The 19,823-nt window shown below is 43.8% G+C and overlaps 2 protein-coding genes across 4 annotated transcripts; one reads left to right on the top strand and one right to left on the bottom strand.

The window, feature by feature from the left end:
* Positions 1–2,857: 2,857 nt before the first annotated feature.
* On the bottom strand, positions 2,858–6,899 carry LOC112215402 (ubiquitin carboxyl-terminal hydrolase 12). Of its 2 annotated transcripts, XM_042298844.1 has the most exons (11): positions 6,719–6,899; positions 6,525–6,606; positions 6,258–6,409; positions 5,144–5,224; positions 4,735–4,948; positions 4,354–4,589; positions 4,089–4,165; positions 3,885–3,968; positions 3,558–3,755; positions 3,399–3,477; positions 2,858–3,142 (listed from the first exon to the last, which is right to left on the bottom strand). In XM_042298844.1, the coding sequence occupies exons 3-11, from the start codon at positions 6,303–6,305 to the stop codon at positions 3,041–3,043; spliced, it is 1,119 nt and encodes a 372-aa protein (XP_042154778.1). In that variant the 5' UTR covers positions 6,306–6,409; positions 6,525–6,606; positions 6,719–6,899; the 3' UTR covers positions 2,858–3,040. The 2 variants fall into 2 exon arrangements, with proteins under 2 accessions (XP_042154778.1, XP_024230177.1); XM_024374409.2 differs by having other exon boundaries at positions 6,519–6,899.
* A 148-nt stretch (positions 6,900–7,047) lies between these two features.
* Positions 7,048–10,676, top strand: LOC112215403 (60S ribosomal protein L21). 2 transcript variants are annotated; one of them, XM_024374410.2, is made up of 6 exons: positions 7,048–7,166; positions 7,926–8,004; positions 8,205–8,266; positions 9,439–9,551; positions 10,022–10,172; positions 10,552–10,676. In XM_024374410.2, the coding sequence occupies exons 2-6, from the start codon at positions 7,938–7,940 to the stop codon at positions 10,639–10,641; spliced, it is 483 nt and encodes a 160-aa protein (XP_024230178.1). In that variant the 5' UTR covers positions 7,048–7,166; positions 7,926–7,937; the 3' UTR covers positions 10,642–10,676. The 2 variants fall into 2 exon arrangements, with proteins under 2 accessions (XP_024230178.1, XP_024230180.1); XM_024374412.2 differs by having other exon boundaries at positions 7,126–7,166; positions 7,933–8,004.
* Positions 10,677–19,823: the final 9,147 nt, after the last annotated feature.

Below are 19,823 nucleotides of genomic sequence, written 5' to 3'. Positions count from 1 at the left end.
TTATAAATCCCTCAAATGTGTGAAATGTAAAAAGTTGGAAAAAATTATTAGAAGCTATGTCTCTGAATGTCTGTTAATGTCTCATTGCCTGGTCGCCTGGTGTTCCATTATCTCATTTTTTTCATTGTATTCACAGGAATGTCCCTGTATTGATGTGTAATATTGGTATTGTTGTTGCAATACATAAAAACATTTTTTTTTGATAAACAGAAATAAATAAAAGATAGTGTTGTGCGCATCCCCGTGTGTGTCGGCCTGTCTTTTAAAAAAAGTAACTGTCCATTGTTTCCAGATTTCTATGAAATACGACCTATGATTAATGACAGTAAGAGTGTAATAGTGTTCCTTCCAAAATGTTTAATTAAATATGTTAAAAAGCAGCTTTTCTGTGTTGGAATGGTGTGGGTGTTCCCCAACAACATAATTAATGGTGTGGGCGTATACCAGTCATAAATAAAAATATTGATGCAAGTAGACAGAATGATGACATCATCCTCTATGAGGAAATAGAAAGTATTTTTGAAATGGTCTGTTTGAGATACTAGTTTGAGGTGGGGTTTAGGTATTTTTTCTCAAATGTATGCTTTGGCTACAAATACAAGTAGGCCATAGGACGAGTCAACAACCTTATTTGGGTATAAGTCAACAGAATATTAACTTTTAAAAGTTTGAATTTTACTGGTTAGTTACTTTAGACAGAAAGATGACTTCAAAATAGAGGATAATGCCCCTGGACATCGTTAAATAAAATAAATGAACATTGACTCTGTACCGGTACCCCCTGTATATAGCCCTGCTATTGTTATTTACTGCTGCTCTTTAATCATTTGTAATTCTTATCTTACTTTTTTTTTTTGGTATTTTCTTAAAACAGCATTGTTGGTTCAGGGCTTGTAAGTAAGCATTTCACTGTAAGGTGAAATACTTACACCTGTTGTATTCGGCATGTGTGACAAATAACATTTGATTTAAGTGCAGGGACAAGTTATGATTGTCAGGCTGTGGTATCACCATGCAACAAGATCTCATGGTTTGACCAATTTTACTTTAGATTCCGACATTTCTCTAATGCCATGTTGACGCGGAGTGCTTCTTTCCCTCATCCTAGCCCCCTGTGTTTTGCTATTCTGGGCATGTCTATTCGAACCATAATCTGTCAGCCACCTCCCGATTCTCATCCCTCTCTCTCTCTCATCCATCTTCTATCTACCCTTATTCCCTCAGTTCCTCTGTGCTTGAAGGCCTTCACTTTCAATCATTAATTGATTAAGTCTGTCTTCAGATGTGTCTGTAGGTGGCTAGTCAGTAGACTCCTCTATACACCTGCTTGAGGTACAGTGTCCTAGCATCATCTAGCCCTGTTTTTGTTAAGGCAACCGTGGGTGGGCTGGGCTGCTTACATAGGCAGCATCATGACTGGAGGTGTGAATTCATTAAAAATACACTGCTGATATTATAGTATGAACCTGTAGTGACCAGGTAGAACCACTGAGGGGCAGTGCTGAGCAAGGATGAGTCATCAGTGTGCACCTGGGGGAGAGGAACCAGTCTATGAAAGTAGAACACAAACTCACAGCCTGTATCTATTATCTTTTATTCAATTTTTCTTTAAAACAGAAAATGACCATTTCACAACAGGCCGTCTCGAGCAAACCCTCACAAACCTTGCCAACACCTACAAAACGGTATCAAAAGTGCACCATAGTGACAATACATTATCTTCTCAAGGACTTATATTTTTTTCCTATGATAATATCATCTTATTCTCCTCATATTGATACAAATACCACTCTGTACATGGTAGAAATACACAATCCAAGTGTCCCACACTTGGAACACTCACCTCCCCACTCTCCCTTCATGCAGTCAACTGGTCTGCTCTGACTAGGCCCCAGCCAGGCACCAAAGCAGAGTTGCAGTCTGAGGGAGTGTGCAGACACCTGGCCGCTATTACAACACATGAATCATTAAATACCCACTCACCCCACACAAACCCCCATGCTATAACCATCGCCTCAGTCACACAACCTCTGTACAACAGTCATTAAACAGCTTTCCAACTCACAAAACTTTGATACGTCCACTGAACCTTTGACACAACTCCCTGTAGCAGCATCTCCAGCCTAAGTGACAGGGTGGGGGAAGGAGGGAGGTAGGTAGGAGGGAGGTAGGAGTGGGATGGGGGAGGGAGGGAGGAAGGAAGGTAGGAGGAAGGGGGAGGGAGGTAGGAGTGGGATGGGGGAGGGAAGGAGGGAGGTAGGTAGGAGGAAGGGGGAAGGAGGGAGGTGGGTAGGAGGAAGGGGGAGGGAGGTAGGAGTGGGATGGTGGAGGGAGGGAGGAAGGAAGGTAGGAGGAAGGGGGAGGGAGGTAGGAGTGGGATGGTGGAGGGAGGGAGGAAGGAAGGTAGGAGGAAGGGGGAGGGAGGTAGGAGTGGGATGGGGAGAGAGGGAGGAAGGAAGGAAGGTAGGAGGAAGGGGGAGGGAGGTGGGATGGGGGAGGGAGGGAGGGAGGAAGGTAGGAGGGAGGTGGGAGGGAGGGAGGGAGGAAGGTAGGAGTGGGATGGGGAGGGAGGGAGGAAGGAAAGTAGGAGGGAGGTAGGAGGGAGGTAAGGAGGTAGGATGGGGGGGAGGGAGGGAGGGAGGAAGGTAGGAGGGAGGTAGGAGTGGGATGGGGAGGGAGGGGGAGGGAGGTAGGAGTGGGATGGGAGTGGGAGGGAGGGAGGGAGGGAGGGAGGGAGGGAGGGAGGGAGGGAGGGAGGGAGGGAGGGAGGGAGGGAGGGAGGGAGGGAGGGAGGGAGGGAGGGAGGGAGGGAGGTAGGGAGGGAGGGAGGGAGGAAGAGGGGAGGGAGGGAGGGAGGGAGGGAGGGAGGGAGGGAGGGAGGGAGGGAGGGAGGGAGGAAGGAAGGAGGGAGGGAGGGAGGATAGGGGGGACTGAGGCTGAGCTTCAGTAGGTGTGTGACACCACAGAGCGATTTACACTAGTATGGTCCCCTAGTATGATCCTCAAATCCACTGAGAGGTACTGTCCTCTTCAGGGACAGTCAGTCTCTTGACTGATAGAATAGGATGTAGCCTGACTCAGAGTTCTTTGAGATCTCAGAGGTGAGGCCGTAGAACTCCTCTATGGCCTGGGCGTCTATCTTCTGCAGAGGGAAGGAGAGACAACACGGGTCAATGGGGTCACACAAAACACAAGGGCGCTTCCATGCATGCTCACACATCCTCGTGGGGACCTAATCCTAATTCCTAACCCCTAAACTTAAAATAGCCTTTGTCCACATGGACATGGGTAATGACCCACAAGGGAGAATTTTTATTGTTTTACAATCCTTGTGGAACTTTGTGGATTTGAAGTCCCCACAAGGATAGAAGAACCAACCTACACATACAACATCTTACCTCTACAATGTCATCATCAAACAGCAGCCAGAAGTCGTGACTCTTCACAATGGCGATGTAGTGTCCTCTGTTTGGACCACTGAAAACAAGACGACAAAGTCAGCAACACACTCACAACCTTAAGGTTCAGTTAGAATACTTTTAGACAACAACACTGACCTCCCACAATGCACCACGACGGCAACCAGGTCATAGAGCCTCTCGGGATTGGTTGCGTCTCCTGAGGTGTTGAAGAGACGGAGCTCCAGAGGGAAGACAACACGATAGGACAGCTTGGTGTAACGCTGCAGCTGCTCCATGTACTTGAACCTCTTCAGGTGTAAAGCCAGGATCATAGGCAGCTTCTTCACACGCATCCTGGGGGAGGAGTCAATTACAGTGGACACACAACCTCACACACACAACCTCACATAGCGATAAACACGGTCATCACAGAATAATACTTTTGTTTACTTTTGCAATGAACACAACACTGCTAACACCAACCTTTTGTGTGCCTCCTGTTTACTTCTACATTCTTCACAGTAGTACTTATACTCACTGCAGAGAGTCTCTGTGTTACTAAACCCCCTGGAGAGAGAAACGAAGAGAAGGAGAGCGAGGGGTCAGAGTACTTGGAGGCACACGGAGCAAGAAGCAATACACAGGCCAGTCAATATGTAATGTGTTATTGTAGTCAGGTTTTCTTACCTGAGACAGTGTGTGATAGAGGTGTTCTGTTCCACGTCCACTGACAGGTCCAGGAAGTCTTCATCTTTGCTGCTGATCTGTAGGGAGAAAACAGCATGACTAGAGTCAGATGGAAACTTGATTTTGTCCATCTTCGTGCCAACAGAATTTGAGCCTTCTCTCTACAGCGTATCACCGACATGCATTGCATCCTGCTGACCACAACAACAACAGGGACATAACTAGTTGATGAGGGTGAGGGGCTTCAGACTCAGATGGTGTGTACCGTTTCACAGGTGAGGCAGCGGGTCTCGTTGGTGAGGGTTCCCTGGAAGATCTCATGGACCCAGGTGGAGGGAGGCGGGGCGTTGCTGTTGTTGTTCTGGGAGTCGAGCGAGCCATTGGCCAGGCGGCCGTTGGTCTTGTCCTGCTTCTTCTCCTCCTGCAGCAGGTCAGCGATGGTGTTGAGCAGGTAGTTCAGGAACTCATGGGCATCCTGTTGCATGTAGTTGTCAAACAGCTCTGCAGAGGGAGATGGAGAGGAGAGGGGGAGAGGAGGTAGGTAGGGTACAGGGGAGACAGGGGAGAGGGTCAACCTCAGGGGAAACAGGAGAGAGAGGGTCTGTCCCCCCCATCCCGAACTACAAGCATACCGTCTCCTGCTCACCATTCTCCTTGCGTAGGCGCGTGATGAACTTCTTGGGTGGTATGACTCCCACCTTTCTCTTCTGGTTGGCGATACTGTGGAACAGGTCGGCCAGGCAGGTCAGCAGGTTCTCCTTGCGTCGGGGCTGGCTGCGGTACGCCAAGATCTTCTCCCGGAACGGACGGCAGAAGTACAGCGCCTGCAGCACCGAGTTACAGTAGCACGTGTTCCCAAACTGGTTGCAAATACAAGGACAGATACAAAGAGTAAGGCAAAGAGCTAGACACACACACACACACACACACACACACACACACACACACACACACACACACACACACACAATAACCGTCTGCATGGATAAGGCACATGTGATCTGTAACAAAGATTATGCAGACATGTGCATGTGAACTACGGCACTCTCACTTACATTGACCAATCCGAAGTAGTGCTCGTTGACAGGGAACTGCTCTGAGCCAATCTCTTTCTCCAGAGCGGAAGCATTGGCGCCCTGTAATACAAAGTGCTGATATTTTTGGCATAGGTCGATGGGAGTGTGTACCGATCAATAGTTCCAAATGGAATTTCATATCCAATGCCAATAGCGGTCAGTGGGAGGGGGGGCAGAACGACTGTCATTCTTTGTTAATGGAACATGACCCTAACCATCAGAGGCTGTGAAAATGCACAGCAACCAGGATTTCCTGAGTAGGCCTACATGGACAGAGGTTGGGTTTGATCATAAAAAATTAAATAAACTAAATGTATGATCCAAATGAATGAAGTCTGTCTGACAGGTTTGCCAAACTAAGTAGTTATCTTTGTAAACTGGGAACAATATGACAGCCAGTCAGTCTTGTCTAGCAGCTGATCATGTCGTCATCTGCTGTGTTCCAGAAATAGCTCGCGCTTCGGTAGAATTCAGAAAAGGGGGTTTACAGGAAGACAACTCACTGTATCGTCAGTCACAATGTTAGATTTGACTAACTAACTACTGTAACTATCTGGAAATGCTGTCTAGCTAAATTAACATTCACATACAGGAAAAGCACAACTGTGAACATAACTTTGTTAGGTTCGTGGAGTTGAGTAAACTCAGCTAACAATTACGGAGTTATGTTGATATAGTATTCAAATTGTGTCCAGTGTTGAAATGTCTTGACATCCACACTGCTTTACTGCAAAATGAACGTGCAAGCTAGCTAGCCTCGGTAACTAGTTAACCAGGTGCTGAAGCCGCAGAACTATGCAGTGCGGTCACAGTGGGGGAGGAGATAAACATCACTAATTAATGAAAGATCATACATAAACAGCCCGCTAATATAACACATTAAAGGCCTACGACATTAGTTATCATAGCTAGCAATAGAACGTAAGACAAAAACAATGTGTCAGTGAAGCCAGGAAAACTGACTGGGTAGCAACAGAAAAGCAGACGATTTTAACCATCTTCCATGTCACGCAAGATAGTAACAACACAACCACGGTTGTCGTGCCACCCTCTCATCACTTTGCAATGTGTTTAGTAGATGCCATTTACTCACCATGGTACAAAAAGAGGCAAATTTGGAAACTGTCATTAGGATTTCCATTCGCCCAACGCCATCTTCCACCCAATCACCGCGAGGAGGACTCCCTTGTGACAGGGCACACTGGACGGGCGATGGGAGCTCCGCTAGGTCTTAGAGGGTCATGTCTGGAAGCGATCCATATTTTGTTAAATTAACGTCAGATTAAGGAGAATACGGTAAAGGTTTGGAAAATATGTAGTTAGCTAAAATGCCACAAAAACAAAAAAAATCTACTTTTACGTTAATTTGACAAAAGCTCGATCCCTTCTAGCCGTGACCGTTTTAGCTCCGTGCAAGATAACCTCCATCCGATGTCCATGTTCTGTGGCGTAGATAATATAACATTCACAAATGTGCCCACATGAGCAATTCTGGACACACAGCTGTGTAGAGAACGACGACTGTAATTAATGTCAAACCAGAGTCAAACTCACTTTGATCAGGCTTTTGAGACGAGAATCCAATTTACTTGTCACGGTCAGCAGTTCATCAATCAATTATTTCGATAATGTACAAGCACAACAAAATCTGCATTATTTTAATACATTTTGTTAACAAAAGTTAATCAGATGAGTCGTTCAGCAGTTCACTGACATGTACTGGTCATAGGACGCTTCACAGTGCCTCAACATTCCAATAGGAAAGGAAGTTTGCTATTATCTGATCTGAAATCATTTAATACATTGTACCAATGGAGCTTAGTCAATGAGGTAGATAACCAAAACTGGACTTAGATCAGCACAGAGGGGAAACAAATGATTCTACCCCAGCATGTTTGTTCAGGCAATAGGAAGGCCATGCTTAAATTTGTTTTAGAAGGAGGAGTTTCGGGTCCTTTATTCTCTCTTTCCGCCGTACCCGCCATCTTGTGAGCTACCGGGGGTAAGATGTGCTCTGCATTTAAAGACCATAAACTTATAAAATATCATTTTAAATGCATATGAAGACATTGATATAAGTATGTTAAAACATACTCTATATTTGAGGCGAGAATTCACCCTTTAAAGACCGTATGTGTGGCATATAGTGACACGGTTTGGTAATGGGGTAACAGCGTGGCTGCACATGCGGGCCTGACCACTGTTGCGTTCGCAGGATTTGTTATTTCTTAGGCACAATAGCATACACAGCCAGAGAATTTGACATGCAAAATAACTTAACTTTGGTGCAACGTGGCAGTTAACTTAATTGTCAATCTGGGAAAATGAGGCGGCATTGGACTGAGTTTGCGAGCTAGGTAACGTTTGTTTTTCGGCGTTGTATTTTTGACTGACGTTTCCATGTTTTGCGCGTCTCATTATTATTAGTAACTGGTGTACATCTTATAATAATCACTAGCTATGATTCGGACAACATTGTTTTTCTTTGCAGTGAAATTCACTTTGTCACAACAGGTTGCAGTTGTCAGGCAAACGTTAATCAGACCACTATATTGGTAATTTAGTTACATAACATAGATACATAGGGCGGGGTTAAATTAAGTTTTTGTATCTGACAGCATTACGTCCAATGACTGTACTAAACCCTAGTATACAAAGTCCTAGACCACTCTTGTAAATCATACATTTTACAGCCACAGTAATTAAGAATTCCTACTTTGCCGTTGGGTTTATCTAACAATTGAATGTCCATGTTTTCAAGTAATCAGGCATCATGACGAACACAAGAGGCAAGAGGAGGGGGACGAGGTACATGTTCAGCAGGGCCTTCCGCAAGCATGGTGAGTTCATATCAGAAAGACTGCAGATGAAATGTCTCGTTAGGTCACTACAATTTCTGAGTTATTTGAAGTAAAGAACTCGAGATTAGGGGTGTTACTGGCATGATCCACAGCTGAGTAGCTCTCGTTAGTTACTCCAAGCCCATTTTCAAATTGTTGTTTTGGTTGGTTGTGAGGAATCAATGTACTTTGTTCCTCAGGTCCCATTCCTCTGTCCACGTACATGCGTATCTACAGGAAGGGCGATATCGTTGACATCAAGGTAGGGTTTGTTCCACCTTTTCCAGGTTTCACTAACCAGGTTTCCATCTATCTATTTCGTGCTGATGAAATGCCTGAAGCATGAAAGTCGCCATCAGGCTGACACCAGAACAATAACTCATATCGAAGTACATTTGTAGTCATGCAATGATATGGTGTGGACCTCATTACGAATCGGAAACCATGCAGTTTATTAGGCTCAGAATAAATATGTTTTTGATTAACTTCACAGGGTGGTGAATGTGCAAGGTGATGAACTTGATGCTTCTGTCCAATAATTATCCAGGGTCTTATTCAGGTGACATGATTGATGCTTGGCTGCCGTTTGACAAATACATACAAATGACATCGCTTTAATCTATAATAATCTCATAGTGTAGATAGTTTCAGGTAGGCTATCTGTGAGCTGTTGGTTACAGATAGTGGTCACATTTGCTATATAATGCAATAGGTTTTGTGATATTGAGAATGCAATGGAAACACATTTGACTTGTATTTTTCATTTGGTACATGGGAATTTAACGGCAAGCTATGTGCACTACGTCATCAAAACAGTCAGTTTGATGGAAACACATCTTCTCCAAAAACACAGTCCCATTTTCACTTTGCCACCTGGGCTGTCCTTAGTGGTCATTCACGTGGGGGACAGTATTTGTACTTTATCACCCCGGCCAAGCATCTACCGTATGTTTGAACTTGGGTTGTTGGAGACCAGCACAACAACACAAAATTCCCCTCAATTGCAGGTCATGGCATAGCACAAGTTCCAGCAAAATTAAGGCTGTATAGAATTTCAAAAACATTACAATACATTTCACAATGCATTGTGTGCCCTCAGGCCACTACTCTACTACATATCTACAACACAAAGTCTGTGTAGGTGTGTCCCTGCTGTACCATATGGTGTGTTATATTTTTTCAGATTGTATTGCGTGCGATACTTGACGTGGAATAGAGTTCCATGTAGTACTAGATGCGCCTCCCCGTAGTCTGTTCTGGACTTGGGGACTGTAAAGAGACCTCTGATGCAGGTTTTTGAATATTCACATGAAAATCAGTTGCAAATTGGATGGAAACCTGGCTATTGGTAGTGACGGCAGTGTAACTAAATTAGTTATATTTTGGACTTCACCAAAAACCCAACTCTTAAGATTGTGAATGTCTCTTCTCCAGGGTACAGGTACCATCCAGAAGGGAATGCCTCACAAGTGCTACCACGGTAAGACGGGCAGAGTCTACAACGTAACCCAACATGCTGTCGGCATCATTGTCAACAAGCAGGTCAAGTAAGTACGGCAATGTATGGTGGATTGGTCAGCATCGGTTTCCTTTCCAGCTTAGTCATGTTTTAGGTCTTTCATAAAGGAAATTGATGTGCCCTGCCGGTATCTTTGTAATGGAAGGTTAATGTTGCAGAAGTATGATTGCTGCCTATCTCAAAACCCCACCTTCACTTTGCCACCCGGGCTGTCCTATGTCCTAAGTGGTCATTCACGTGGGGGACAGTATTTGTACTTCAGCATCCCGGCCAAGCACCTACCGTATGTTTGAACTTGGGTTGTTGAAGTAGACACACACAAAAAAACATTTGCAGGCCACACGTCTTTCACCATTTGGAAGCGTTATGTTTTCTGATGAGTCAGGGTCTCAATTACGCTGCTTACATCCATCTTGTGACCAGTAGCCTTTTGTATGTTGTGCTGACCACATCCCTGATTTATTTCCAAGCTGAAAACGTCTCCCCTTCTCTCTGTAGAGGTAAGATCCTTGCCAAGAGGATCAACGTACGTATTGAGCACGTGAAGCACTCTAAGAGCAGGGACAGCTTCCTGCAGCGCGTCAAGGAGAACGAGAAGAGGAAAGTGGAGGCCAAGCAGAAGGGCACCTGGGTGGAGCTGAAACGGCAGGTATGGAGAGCACATTTACCTGGGCCGTCAGTAGTGTTTTAACAGGCTGTACATCCTATAGCTCTCTAGGACCAGCCTTGTTGGTCACTATTCTATGTAACTGAACATTCCAGATAGATTGAAGATATAGAAAGGACATCAACACATCTAGTGGAATGGTTTGATATTTTGACGCATTCTGTAATGGTAATTCAAGCCATGTCATCATTTCTGATAGTCCTTTGAATTGTGTACCCACATATAAATGTATGCACACATGACTAAGTCGCTTAGGATGAAAGCCTGCTAAATTGCTATTTATTTAACCTTTATTTAATGATTTTGTATTTGTAGTGGCATCTCATCTGTGCATTTGTCCTTTCCTCATCTCCCCCTGCAGCCCACTGCTCCCCGTGATGCCCGCTTTGTCAGCACCAAGGGCAATGAGCCCCAGCTGCTGGAGCCCATCCCCTATGAGTTCATGGCATAACTATGCTGACCAAAATAAAACTGTTTCTGCACAGATTTATGTGAGCTTGAGTCTTATGTACACTAACATGCAGGGATGTTGGTAACTTCTGTGTCTAAAACTACCTAATGGAAAAGGAGATGTTTCAGGTCAGGGGGGAGAACTGACCCTTGTGTGATACCTTGAGTTATGTAGGTGCTGTCCAGGGAGACTTAGGTTGCAGCTGTGGTTCAATGATTGTCTTTCATTGATCATTCGTAGGGAAGTGAATTGCGATTTCTATTTCACCGGCAAAGGGAACTCCAAGCACAGCAGTCTCAAAGTATACGCACAGCTTTTACTCAACCCACTTCAGGCACTCCACATTTGCATTTGCGTTGACATTAATGTGAAGTGTTTTGACACTTTAAAATGTGAGTGCTGTCCATTGTCAAAAAATAAAGAACATCTGGGTGTATGTTTTTTTAAATGGATTGGTTGTGTTGCAAATATGTCAATGTTCAAGGTAGACTTTTTCAAAATGTACATTTCTCTGCCTTAACTGTACTTCCTGGAAATAACTGCTAGTACACCAATCAGGTCAGCAGGTGGCAATGTGCACCAGGGTAAGTGCCTTCCTCTAGGAGCTGATTATTAATTACTATGGATCCCCATTCGCTACTCTTCCTGGGATCCAGCAAAATTAAGGCTTTATACAATTTAAAAACATTACAATACATTTCACAGCGCATTGTGTGCCCTCAGGCTATTCTAATACTACATATCTACACGTCTCCATGGTCCCAGCTGTTCCAGAAGGTGTATTTAGCTTTTATCAGATTTTACTTGTATGAGTTACTTGATGTGGAATAGCATTCCATGTAGTACATTTGTCATTGTTTCATAGTACAGATTGAATGCCCGGGCTCCTATACAAATGTCAATGGTCATAGACTGCTACTGAGAACACATCTGATCATTGTTTCATAGTACAGATTGAATGCCCGGGCTCCTATACAAATGTCAATGGTCATAGACTGCTACTGAGAATACATCTGAAAAAGCTATACCCTGTAAATGTTGATTGTGTCCTATCAGATTTAGATGCATTTGAGAGCAGTGAGCCCTTAAATGCCCTTCAAGTACAATCACAGCAGGCTGGTGTTCAGTCTTTAGTGTAAAGTACATCATTCTTCAAGTGTTACATCTCTTTTCTGGTGGTGTGACCATGCAGCCATGCCTGTTATGTGTGTGTGTGTCATGTGGTACTGTTTGACTGTGTACTTTGTGTGTGTAGGGAGGAGGGACTACCTCTGTCCTATCTTGACTTGTGCTGTTTAATCAGCAGAGCCTGAATGGCTGACTGGGTATCTGACATATGTTATCGCATCCTACCTCAGTTCTTTACCCAATATTTACTCCAATTAGGACCAGTTTACTGAGATAGTAGCAGCAGCTGGGAGAGAGAGCATGAACTGACGCTATTAGGTAATGAGCCATATCGTGAATGTATATGAAAATGTATCACTTTCTTTATTGAAATGTCATGCTTGATGAGTTGTGTATCTGAATAACATTCTAGTTCTGTGGTATGTCCTGTGTTGTTGCATTTTTGAAAATGCCTCTATTTCTCCCCCGATTCTTTTAAAATGCAGCCAATTGGCTGCATTTATAAAGGCAGACCAATTATATATTTTTTCCACTAATGGTCTTTTGACCCATCAGATCTGTTGCCCATAATTGGGCAAAATATATGAATTTGTCTGCCTGTGTAAATGCAGCCTATTAGTGTTCCCATTGGTGGGATACTATCCCTCATAAAGACCTCAAACCTACAGCCCCTGATATCCCTGTCTGTCTCCATAAAGGCAGAAGATAACTGGTGGAACAAGTGTCCAACAAGCTGAATGAATACAATCTGGGGTTACACCCAAAATCAATGTGATCAATCAGTAGCGGACATCCAAATCCCTGGTTATTGATCAGTATAGACTGCGTTGAGGCCTGGGTGCTTAGATAACTGCCTATATTGTTGGGCACCTACCGTTTCACCTATGGAGCTTCCTTTAAACATAGTGATATCTGTACCGTCAGACAGAACAAGGATATGAAAGAGTACGAAAGAAGGAAACATAATGAAACTGTGTGAATCTGCTCTCACAGACAGAATGGGCCTTCATCTGGAGCGCTGACTCATGTAAGTTAGTGATTGAAGGAGGAAAAAGTAAACAGTCTGAGAGGAAAAGAGGGAGGAGAGAGAGAAAGGAGGGGTGGTGTGGAACGGGACTTGTGGATAAAAGCCATGGATCACTATGGGCTCCTTAATCACACACGTTCGACACACAGATTGAGGCTGTCAACTCAGCCAGCAGCCCAGAGCAGCCATATCGACCTTGTGTGTCACACATTAACCACTCACACCACTGGTGGAGGGAGGAGAGCAGAAGCTGTATGGGATGATAATAACGACAGACATCAGACTATGTCTCTCTCTTTCTATCCACAATGTTTCCATGAGTTCATGTTGTTCTCACACACTTGTCAACCCTTCTTGTTTCACCTCTCTCTCTGTTTTTCTTTGTCTCTGGCCTGATTAGAGTCGGATTAAAACCGCTGAAGGCCTGCCAGTGAGTAAATGAAGGGTGTATTTGTGTCAGTAATGTGAGGGGGGAGTGTGTGGTATGTGTGTGTGTTTTCGTTTGGGGGTGGGGGTGGACAATGGAGCTAGGAAATCCCAGGCCAAACACAGAGCACACTGTATCTCTCTGGGGGATAGGTGGACAGATAGGGTCTTTCTTCCCCCTCTACTTGTCAGTAGTGGTTATCAGTGAAGACCATGGTCATATACAGAACTAGGGTTATTGATCCTGTCAGTGGAGGGATTGGGCCAGTGTGACCTTACAGGGAGAGGTTGATAACGGTGGCGGGTGACCTGAAGCGTGGGAGGGAGCAGAGGTAACGCCCTGGAGTTCTTAATAGGCCTCATTCAGAGAAGTCAGCCAAAGGTTTCTCACCAGATCATGGGAAAATGAAACATGCATGGTAGTTGGTCTCTAGTCTTTAGGAAATGGACAGACCATATTGTATTGAAGATGTTATGTTTTGTTTTCACAATTAAGTACCCTTGTGGAAACATATTACATTGTTAATCTAAGTAAAGAGCAGTGTCATCATTGGGAGTGGGTTGAACGGTCTTCATAATTGCATAACACAGTCTTGTGGGTTAAAGAGGATCACATTGGGAGAGAGTAGGAGAATGAAGACTGGGTTTTGACTGTAAATCCCAGTATGGAGCTGGTTGATAAGACCACGATTAAGGCTGTAATTTCCATGTGCGTTTGATGACTGGAGATAGACAGTCACTTAACTCATACTACAAATGCACACAGACAGAAGATAGCGATGCAGGGTGTCAGGAGCCTGGATAACAATATTAAAGCCTGCAATCAGTCAGAGAAAGGTAAGTTCAAGGACCTGAATCACAACAACTGCTGGCTAGTCTACTCAATTTACCAAACCCAAACACATCCATTTGCAAGAGAGGATATTTTGGCTGAGTTCAGTCAAGCAGCCCAATTCTGATACTTTTCCACTAATTGGTCTTTTGACCAATCACAGCAGATCTTTTTCAGAGCTAATCCGATTGGTCAAAATACCAATTAGTGAAAATTGGGCTGCCTGTGTACACACTAATTGAAAGGAAAACCCCAAACTCACAGACACTAGGCCTTCCATGGAATGAGTTTGAAACCCCTGCAGACACTCCTCGTCACAACTCTGAATAGGCTGTTCATAGAGATAGATAGAGGACTGTGCCATTAAAGCAGGGGTGTCAAACTCGTTGAAAGGAGGGCCGAGTGTCTGCAGTTTAAAAATACATCTATAATAATTAAGACCTAAACAACAAGGTGAGGGGAGTGTCTTACTAATTAGTGACTTCAATCAAGTACAAGGGTGGAGCAAAAACCTGCAGACACATGGTCCTCCTTGGAATGAGTTTGACACATATGCGTTATAGCCTGTGTGACAGCATGGGCAGCACCATTGAGGCTATAACCCATAGGAATTCCCACCCAGTTGACTACTTTAAAATGGTGGAAACATGCAAGCCCTCAATGGCAATGTCCATGCTAAGACAGGTTATATCCATGATGAGTCCTTTCTCTATCAGGCTGTTTGCATCGATTCACTGTTCCTAACTTCCTCCAAACAGGAACGAACCAATGTCAAATGTAGGGTGATGAGTGAATAAAATCACAAAGCAGATGTCCAATATTAACTTATTTAACATCAATATTTCTCCAAAATAATGAAAGTACTTATTAGGCTCCCAAGACAAAATTTGCTTTCCATTTAGTTAACTTTCCATTGCGTGAATTGAAACACCCCTGTATTATCCAATAGTGGTATCGCCCAATATAATATATCATCCTCAGATGTGTCAATCCATGTAGTGTGGTAAATGACCTGCTCTCGGTTTTTATTAGAGGTGGTTCTTTACCAAAACACTGTCATCTTTACCACCTATACAATTAAAATGGGGGAAAGGATACGAGTCCAAAAAAAGTTGTATTTGTTATTTTGTGAACTGCGAAGCCACCTTCAATAAATCTTGGAAATTAGATGCCCATCTTTGTAAGCACACAGGTTTGGTGTGTTTATATCTGTCCTGCCCAGCTTTAGCCTCTTTCAACAGATGGTCCCAAAGAGATCAGATCTTAGCTCCTTGGGCTTGAAATTCACATTTCTGTTAGATCAAAGACTGGACATCCTATGTTGTTTTTTTACTGATAGATGAATGTTAATGTGTCTGGGGGTCAGAAACACATGGGTATTATAGTGTTTGTTACAGAGAGGAATCCATGATGTTGATGTTTCTCTTCCATAGAAACCCTTCTCACTTAAACTGTGATGAGCTTCTGGATCTGCTACCGGGTCACTAGACACGGGCTGAGCCACAGTGGAGAGAAGCCATACATGTGAGTGTGAAGTTTCACTATCCTAAAGGGCAATGGTTCACTTCACTGTCAATGACTGGTTTGTTTGAGGCTGGATGGCTGATCTTTCTACAATACTACATTGTTGCCTTTCCAAGCCATTTGTCAAGACAACCAGTTGGCTAAAGAAAAGCAGCGGGTTGGCTCCGAGGCTAGGGTTTAGTTCTGAATGTGTTTGAACCAGAAATGTTACTGATTGGACTTGAGTAGTAACCTAACTCACTGTGACACTTCCACTCTACAGGTTTTGAGTGGGTGAAGGAAAAGTGACAGCCATATCGGAAAATGACAAACATGGGTCCTGCTGCACAAGATTAAACACGCACATCTGCTGCCCTTTTAGTGAAGATGACACACACACAGGCCTCTACGAGGGTATTTAGGTTCTACCACATCCGCCTGAGCTCTGACCCTTTCTCATAGGTGTAACTTTTGGGTCTGTAAGAGAATTTGTTAATTTTTGTCCCAAGTTATGTTTGGGGCAAGTACAACAAATTACAGAGTACCACTCTCCATATTTTTAAACATAGTGGTGGCTGAATCATGTTCTGGGTATGTGTGTAGTGGTTAAGGACTGGAGAGTTTTCAGGATATAATTTTAAAAAATGGAGCTCAGCACAGGAAAAATCCTAGAGGAAAACCTGGTTCAGCCTGCTTTCCACCAAACACAGGGATATGAATTCACCTTTCAGCAGGACAATAACCTAAAAACCCAAAGCTGAATCTACTGGCGTTCCTTACCCAAGAACACAGTGACTGTTCCTGAGTGGCCAAGTTAGTGTTTACTTGAAGAGTGGCAAGAGTTAGACCTGAAAATGGTTGTCTAGCAATGATCAACAACCAATTGGAAAAGGTGTGGAAAGCTCTTAGATTTACCCAGAAACGGGAGGTCCGTGGGGTGCACAATTGGCCTAGCGTCATCCAGGTTAGGGAGGGTTTGGCCGGTAGGGATATCCTTGTCTCATCGCGCACCAGTGACTCCTGTGACGGGCCGGGCGCAGTGCGCGCTAACTAAGGTCGCCAGGTGCACGGTGTTTCCTCTGACACATTGGTGCGGCTGGCTTCCGGGTTGGATGCGCGTTGTGTTAAGAAGCAGTGCGGCTTGGTTGGGTTGTGTATCGGAGGACGCATGACTTTCAACCTTCGTCTCTCCCTCGCCCATACGGGAGTTGTAGCGATGAGACAAGATAGTAGCTACTAACAATTGGATACCACGAAATTGGGGAGAAAAAAGGGGGTAAAATAAAAATAAAAAAATATTTACCCAGAAGGACTCACAGCTGTAATTGCTGCCAAAGGTGGTTCTACAAAGTATTGACTCAGGTGTGAATACTTAAGTAAATTAGATGTCTGTATTTAATTTTCAATATATTTGCTGAATTGTCTAAATATGTGTTCCCTTTGTCATTGGTGTGTAGATGGGCATGGGATCTATTTAAATCACTAAATATGTGTTCCCTTTGTCATTGTGTGTAGATGGACATGGGATCTATTTAAATCACTAAATATGTGTTCCCTTTGTCATTGTGTGTAGATGGACATGGGATCTATTTAAATCACTAAATATGTGTTCCCTTTGTCATTGTGTGTAGATGGACATGGGATCTATTTAAATCACTAAATATGTGTTCCCTTTGTCATTGTGTGTAGATGGACATGGGATCTATTTAAATCACTAAATATGTGTTCCCTTTGTCATTGTGTGTAGATGGACATGGGATCTATTTAAATCACTAAATATGTGTTCCCTTTGTCATTGTGTGTAGATGGACATGGGATCTATTTAAATCACTAAATATGTGTTCCCTTTGTCATTGTGTGTAGATGGACATGGGATCTATTTAAATCACTAAATATGTGTTCCCTTTGTCATTGTGTGTAGATGGACATGGGATCTATTTAAATCACTAAATATGTGTTCCCTTTATCATTGTGTGTAGATGGACATGGGATCTATTTAAATCACTAAATATGTGTTCCCTTTGTCATTGTGTGTAGATGGACATGGGTTCTATTTAAATCACTAAATATGTGTTCCCTTTGTCATTGTGTGTAGATGGACATGGGATCTATTTAAATCACTAAATATGTGTTCCCTTTGTCATTGTGTGTAGATGGACATGGGATCTATTTAAATCACTAAATATGTGTTCCCTTTGTCATTGTGTGTAGATGGACATGGGTTCTATTTAAATCACTAAATATGTGTTCCCTTTGTCATTGTGTGTAGATGGACATGGGATCTATTTAAATCATTTGGAATTCAGGCTGTAAGTCAAGGGGTAGGAACACTTTCTGAAGACACTACCTATATGGTCACTGTTGGAAAGCGTTGTCGATTCCCTTATTGATGAATCTGATGACTGATGTGGTAAACTCCCCAATGCCGTTGGATGAAACCCGGAACATATTCCAGTCGGGGCTCAGGAGGGAAGGGAAAATCCGTCCTGTACCTTTTAGCATCCGCTTCATCGGACCACTTCCTTATTGAACGCGTCACTGGTACAACCTTTAAGTTTTTGCTTGTAAGCAGGAATCGGGAGGATAGAATTATGGTCCGATTTTCCAAATGGAGGGCGGGGGAGAGCTTTGTATGCATCTCTGTGTGGAGTCAAGGTGCTCTAAAGTTTTTATCCCTTTAGTCACACAACTGAACTGCTGGTAGAAATGAGGTAAAACAGATTTGAGTTTCCCTTTATCAAAATCACCGGTAACTAGGAGAGCTTCCTAGATGAGCATTTTCTTGTTTGCTTGTGGCCCTATGCAACTCGTTGAGTGCCGTCTTAGTGCCAGCGTTTGGTTTGTAGTGGTAAATGGACAGTTTGAGGTATTCTAACTCAAGTGGGCAGAATCCTGAGACTTCCTTAATATTAGAGATTGCGCAGCAGCTGTTAAACACACCACCACCCTTGATCTCACCGGACTCTGCTGTTCTGTCCTGCTGATGCATAGAAAAACCCTGCTACATTTCTATTATTCATGTCCTTGTTTAACCATGACTCTGAGAACCATAGTATATTCATTCTTAATGTCCCGTTGATAGGATAGTCTCAAACGGAGCTCATCCAGTTTATTTTCCAACGATTGCACATTAGGCAATAGGTAAGAGGGTAGAGGTGATTTTTTTAAATTAATTCGCCGACATAGTCTTACCAGGGTGCTCTCACACCGGCCTCTATAGGGCAGGATTCCCCTTCTATGAGTGTTGGGGATTAGGGCCTGGAATCGATACCAATCGCCGCCTCTATTTGGACGAGGACTTCTACTTCAATGAGTCGGTTAGTGATAGCTGTTCTGATGTCCAGAAGCTCTTTTCAGTCATGGGAAATGATGGCAGAAACATGTGTAAAAAAAAAAAGTTAAGATCAGAGCAAATATAGACACAACAGTCTTAAGTCGTCCCATCAGACTCAGTTGGAGTCCGGGACTGTGTCCACACGGTCTGAGACCAGCAGACTGGCTGCCCAACTCCGTAACACTAGCTCCTACACCATGTAACACCCATGCCCTGATATGGACTGGTCCATCAGAACCACGGGGGTGTTCTGAAACCTGTGGAAGAGGAACCTATACTTTGCGCTGTGTGAAGTCTTTTTGTTCAATTTGTTTTCAGAAGCCGACTCTTTCAGTTATGTATCAAATACATCCTCATTACTGCAGGTCTGGATTTGTGTCTGATGTTAATGGTTGTGTAATGCAACATGTTTAGCAATAACATTCGGTTGAGGGGCATTTGCTAAGTGCCTCCAATATCGGCACTTTCATATCGTGTTCTAAAGTCTGTTCCTTTCATCCAGGGGAGGGGGGATCTTGAAGAAGAAATGGCACTTAAAATAGCCAAGAGGTCTGTGTGCTCCAAATATATCAACTCTCGCATGCTCTTCTCAGTGCCCACAAGACACCAACTGAACTGACTGAACACACACGGCAGGGAGCCTAGTGGTTAAAAGTGTTGGGCCAGTAACCGAAAGGTTGCTGGTTTGAAACCCTGAGCCAACTACTTGAAAAATCGGTTTGAGCCCCTGAGCAAGGCTCTTAACCCAAATTGCTCCTGTAAGTTGTGTCTGCTAAAATATAAATGCATCCAGGTGCTGAACTGACTCCAGTAAACTAGCGTGCCAAAGACATGTTTTCCTCTTTCACTATGAAGGTGTGGGGCCAGGCAGAGGTGGCAGACACACACAAGCACAGTGGATGGACTTCTAGGTAAGAGAACTGACTCATGCG

Source organism: Oncorhynchus tshawytscha, linkage group LG16, assembly GCF_018296145.1.
Source record: "Oncorhynchus tshawytscha isolate Ot180627B linkage group LG16, Otsh_v2.0, whole genome shotgun sequence".
Classification (NCBI taxonomy): Eukaryota; Metazoa; Chordata; class Actinopteri; order Salmoniformes; family Salmonidae; genus Oncorhynchus; species Oncorhynchus tshawytscha.
The sequence above is the reverse complement of the archived record's forward strand: the minus strand, read 5'-3'. Positions and strand labels throughout refer to the sequence as shown.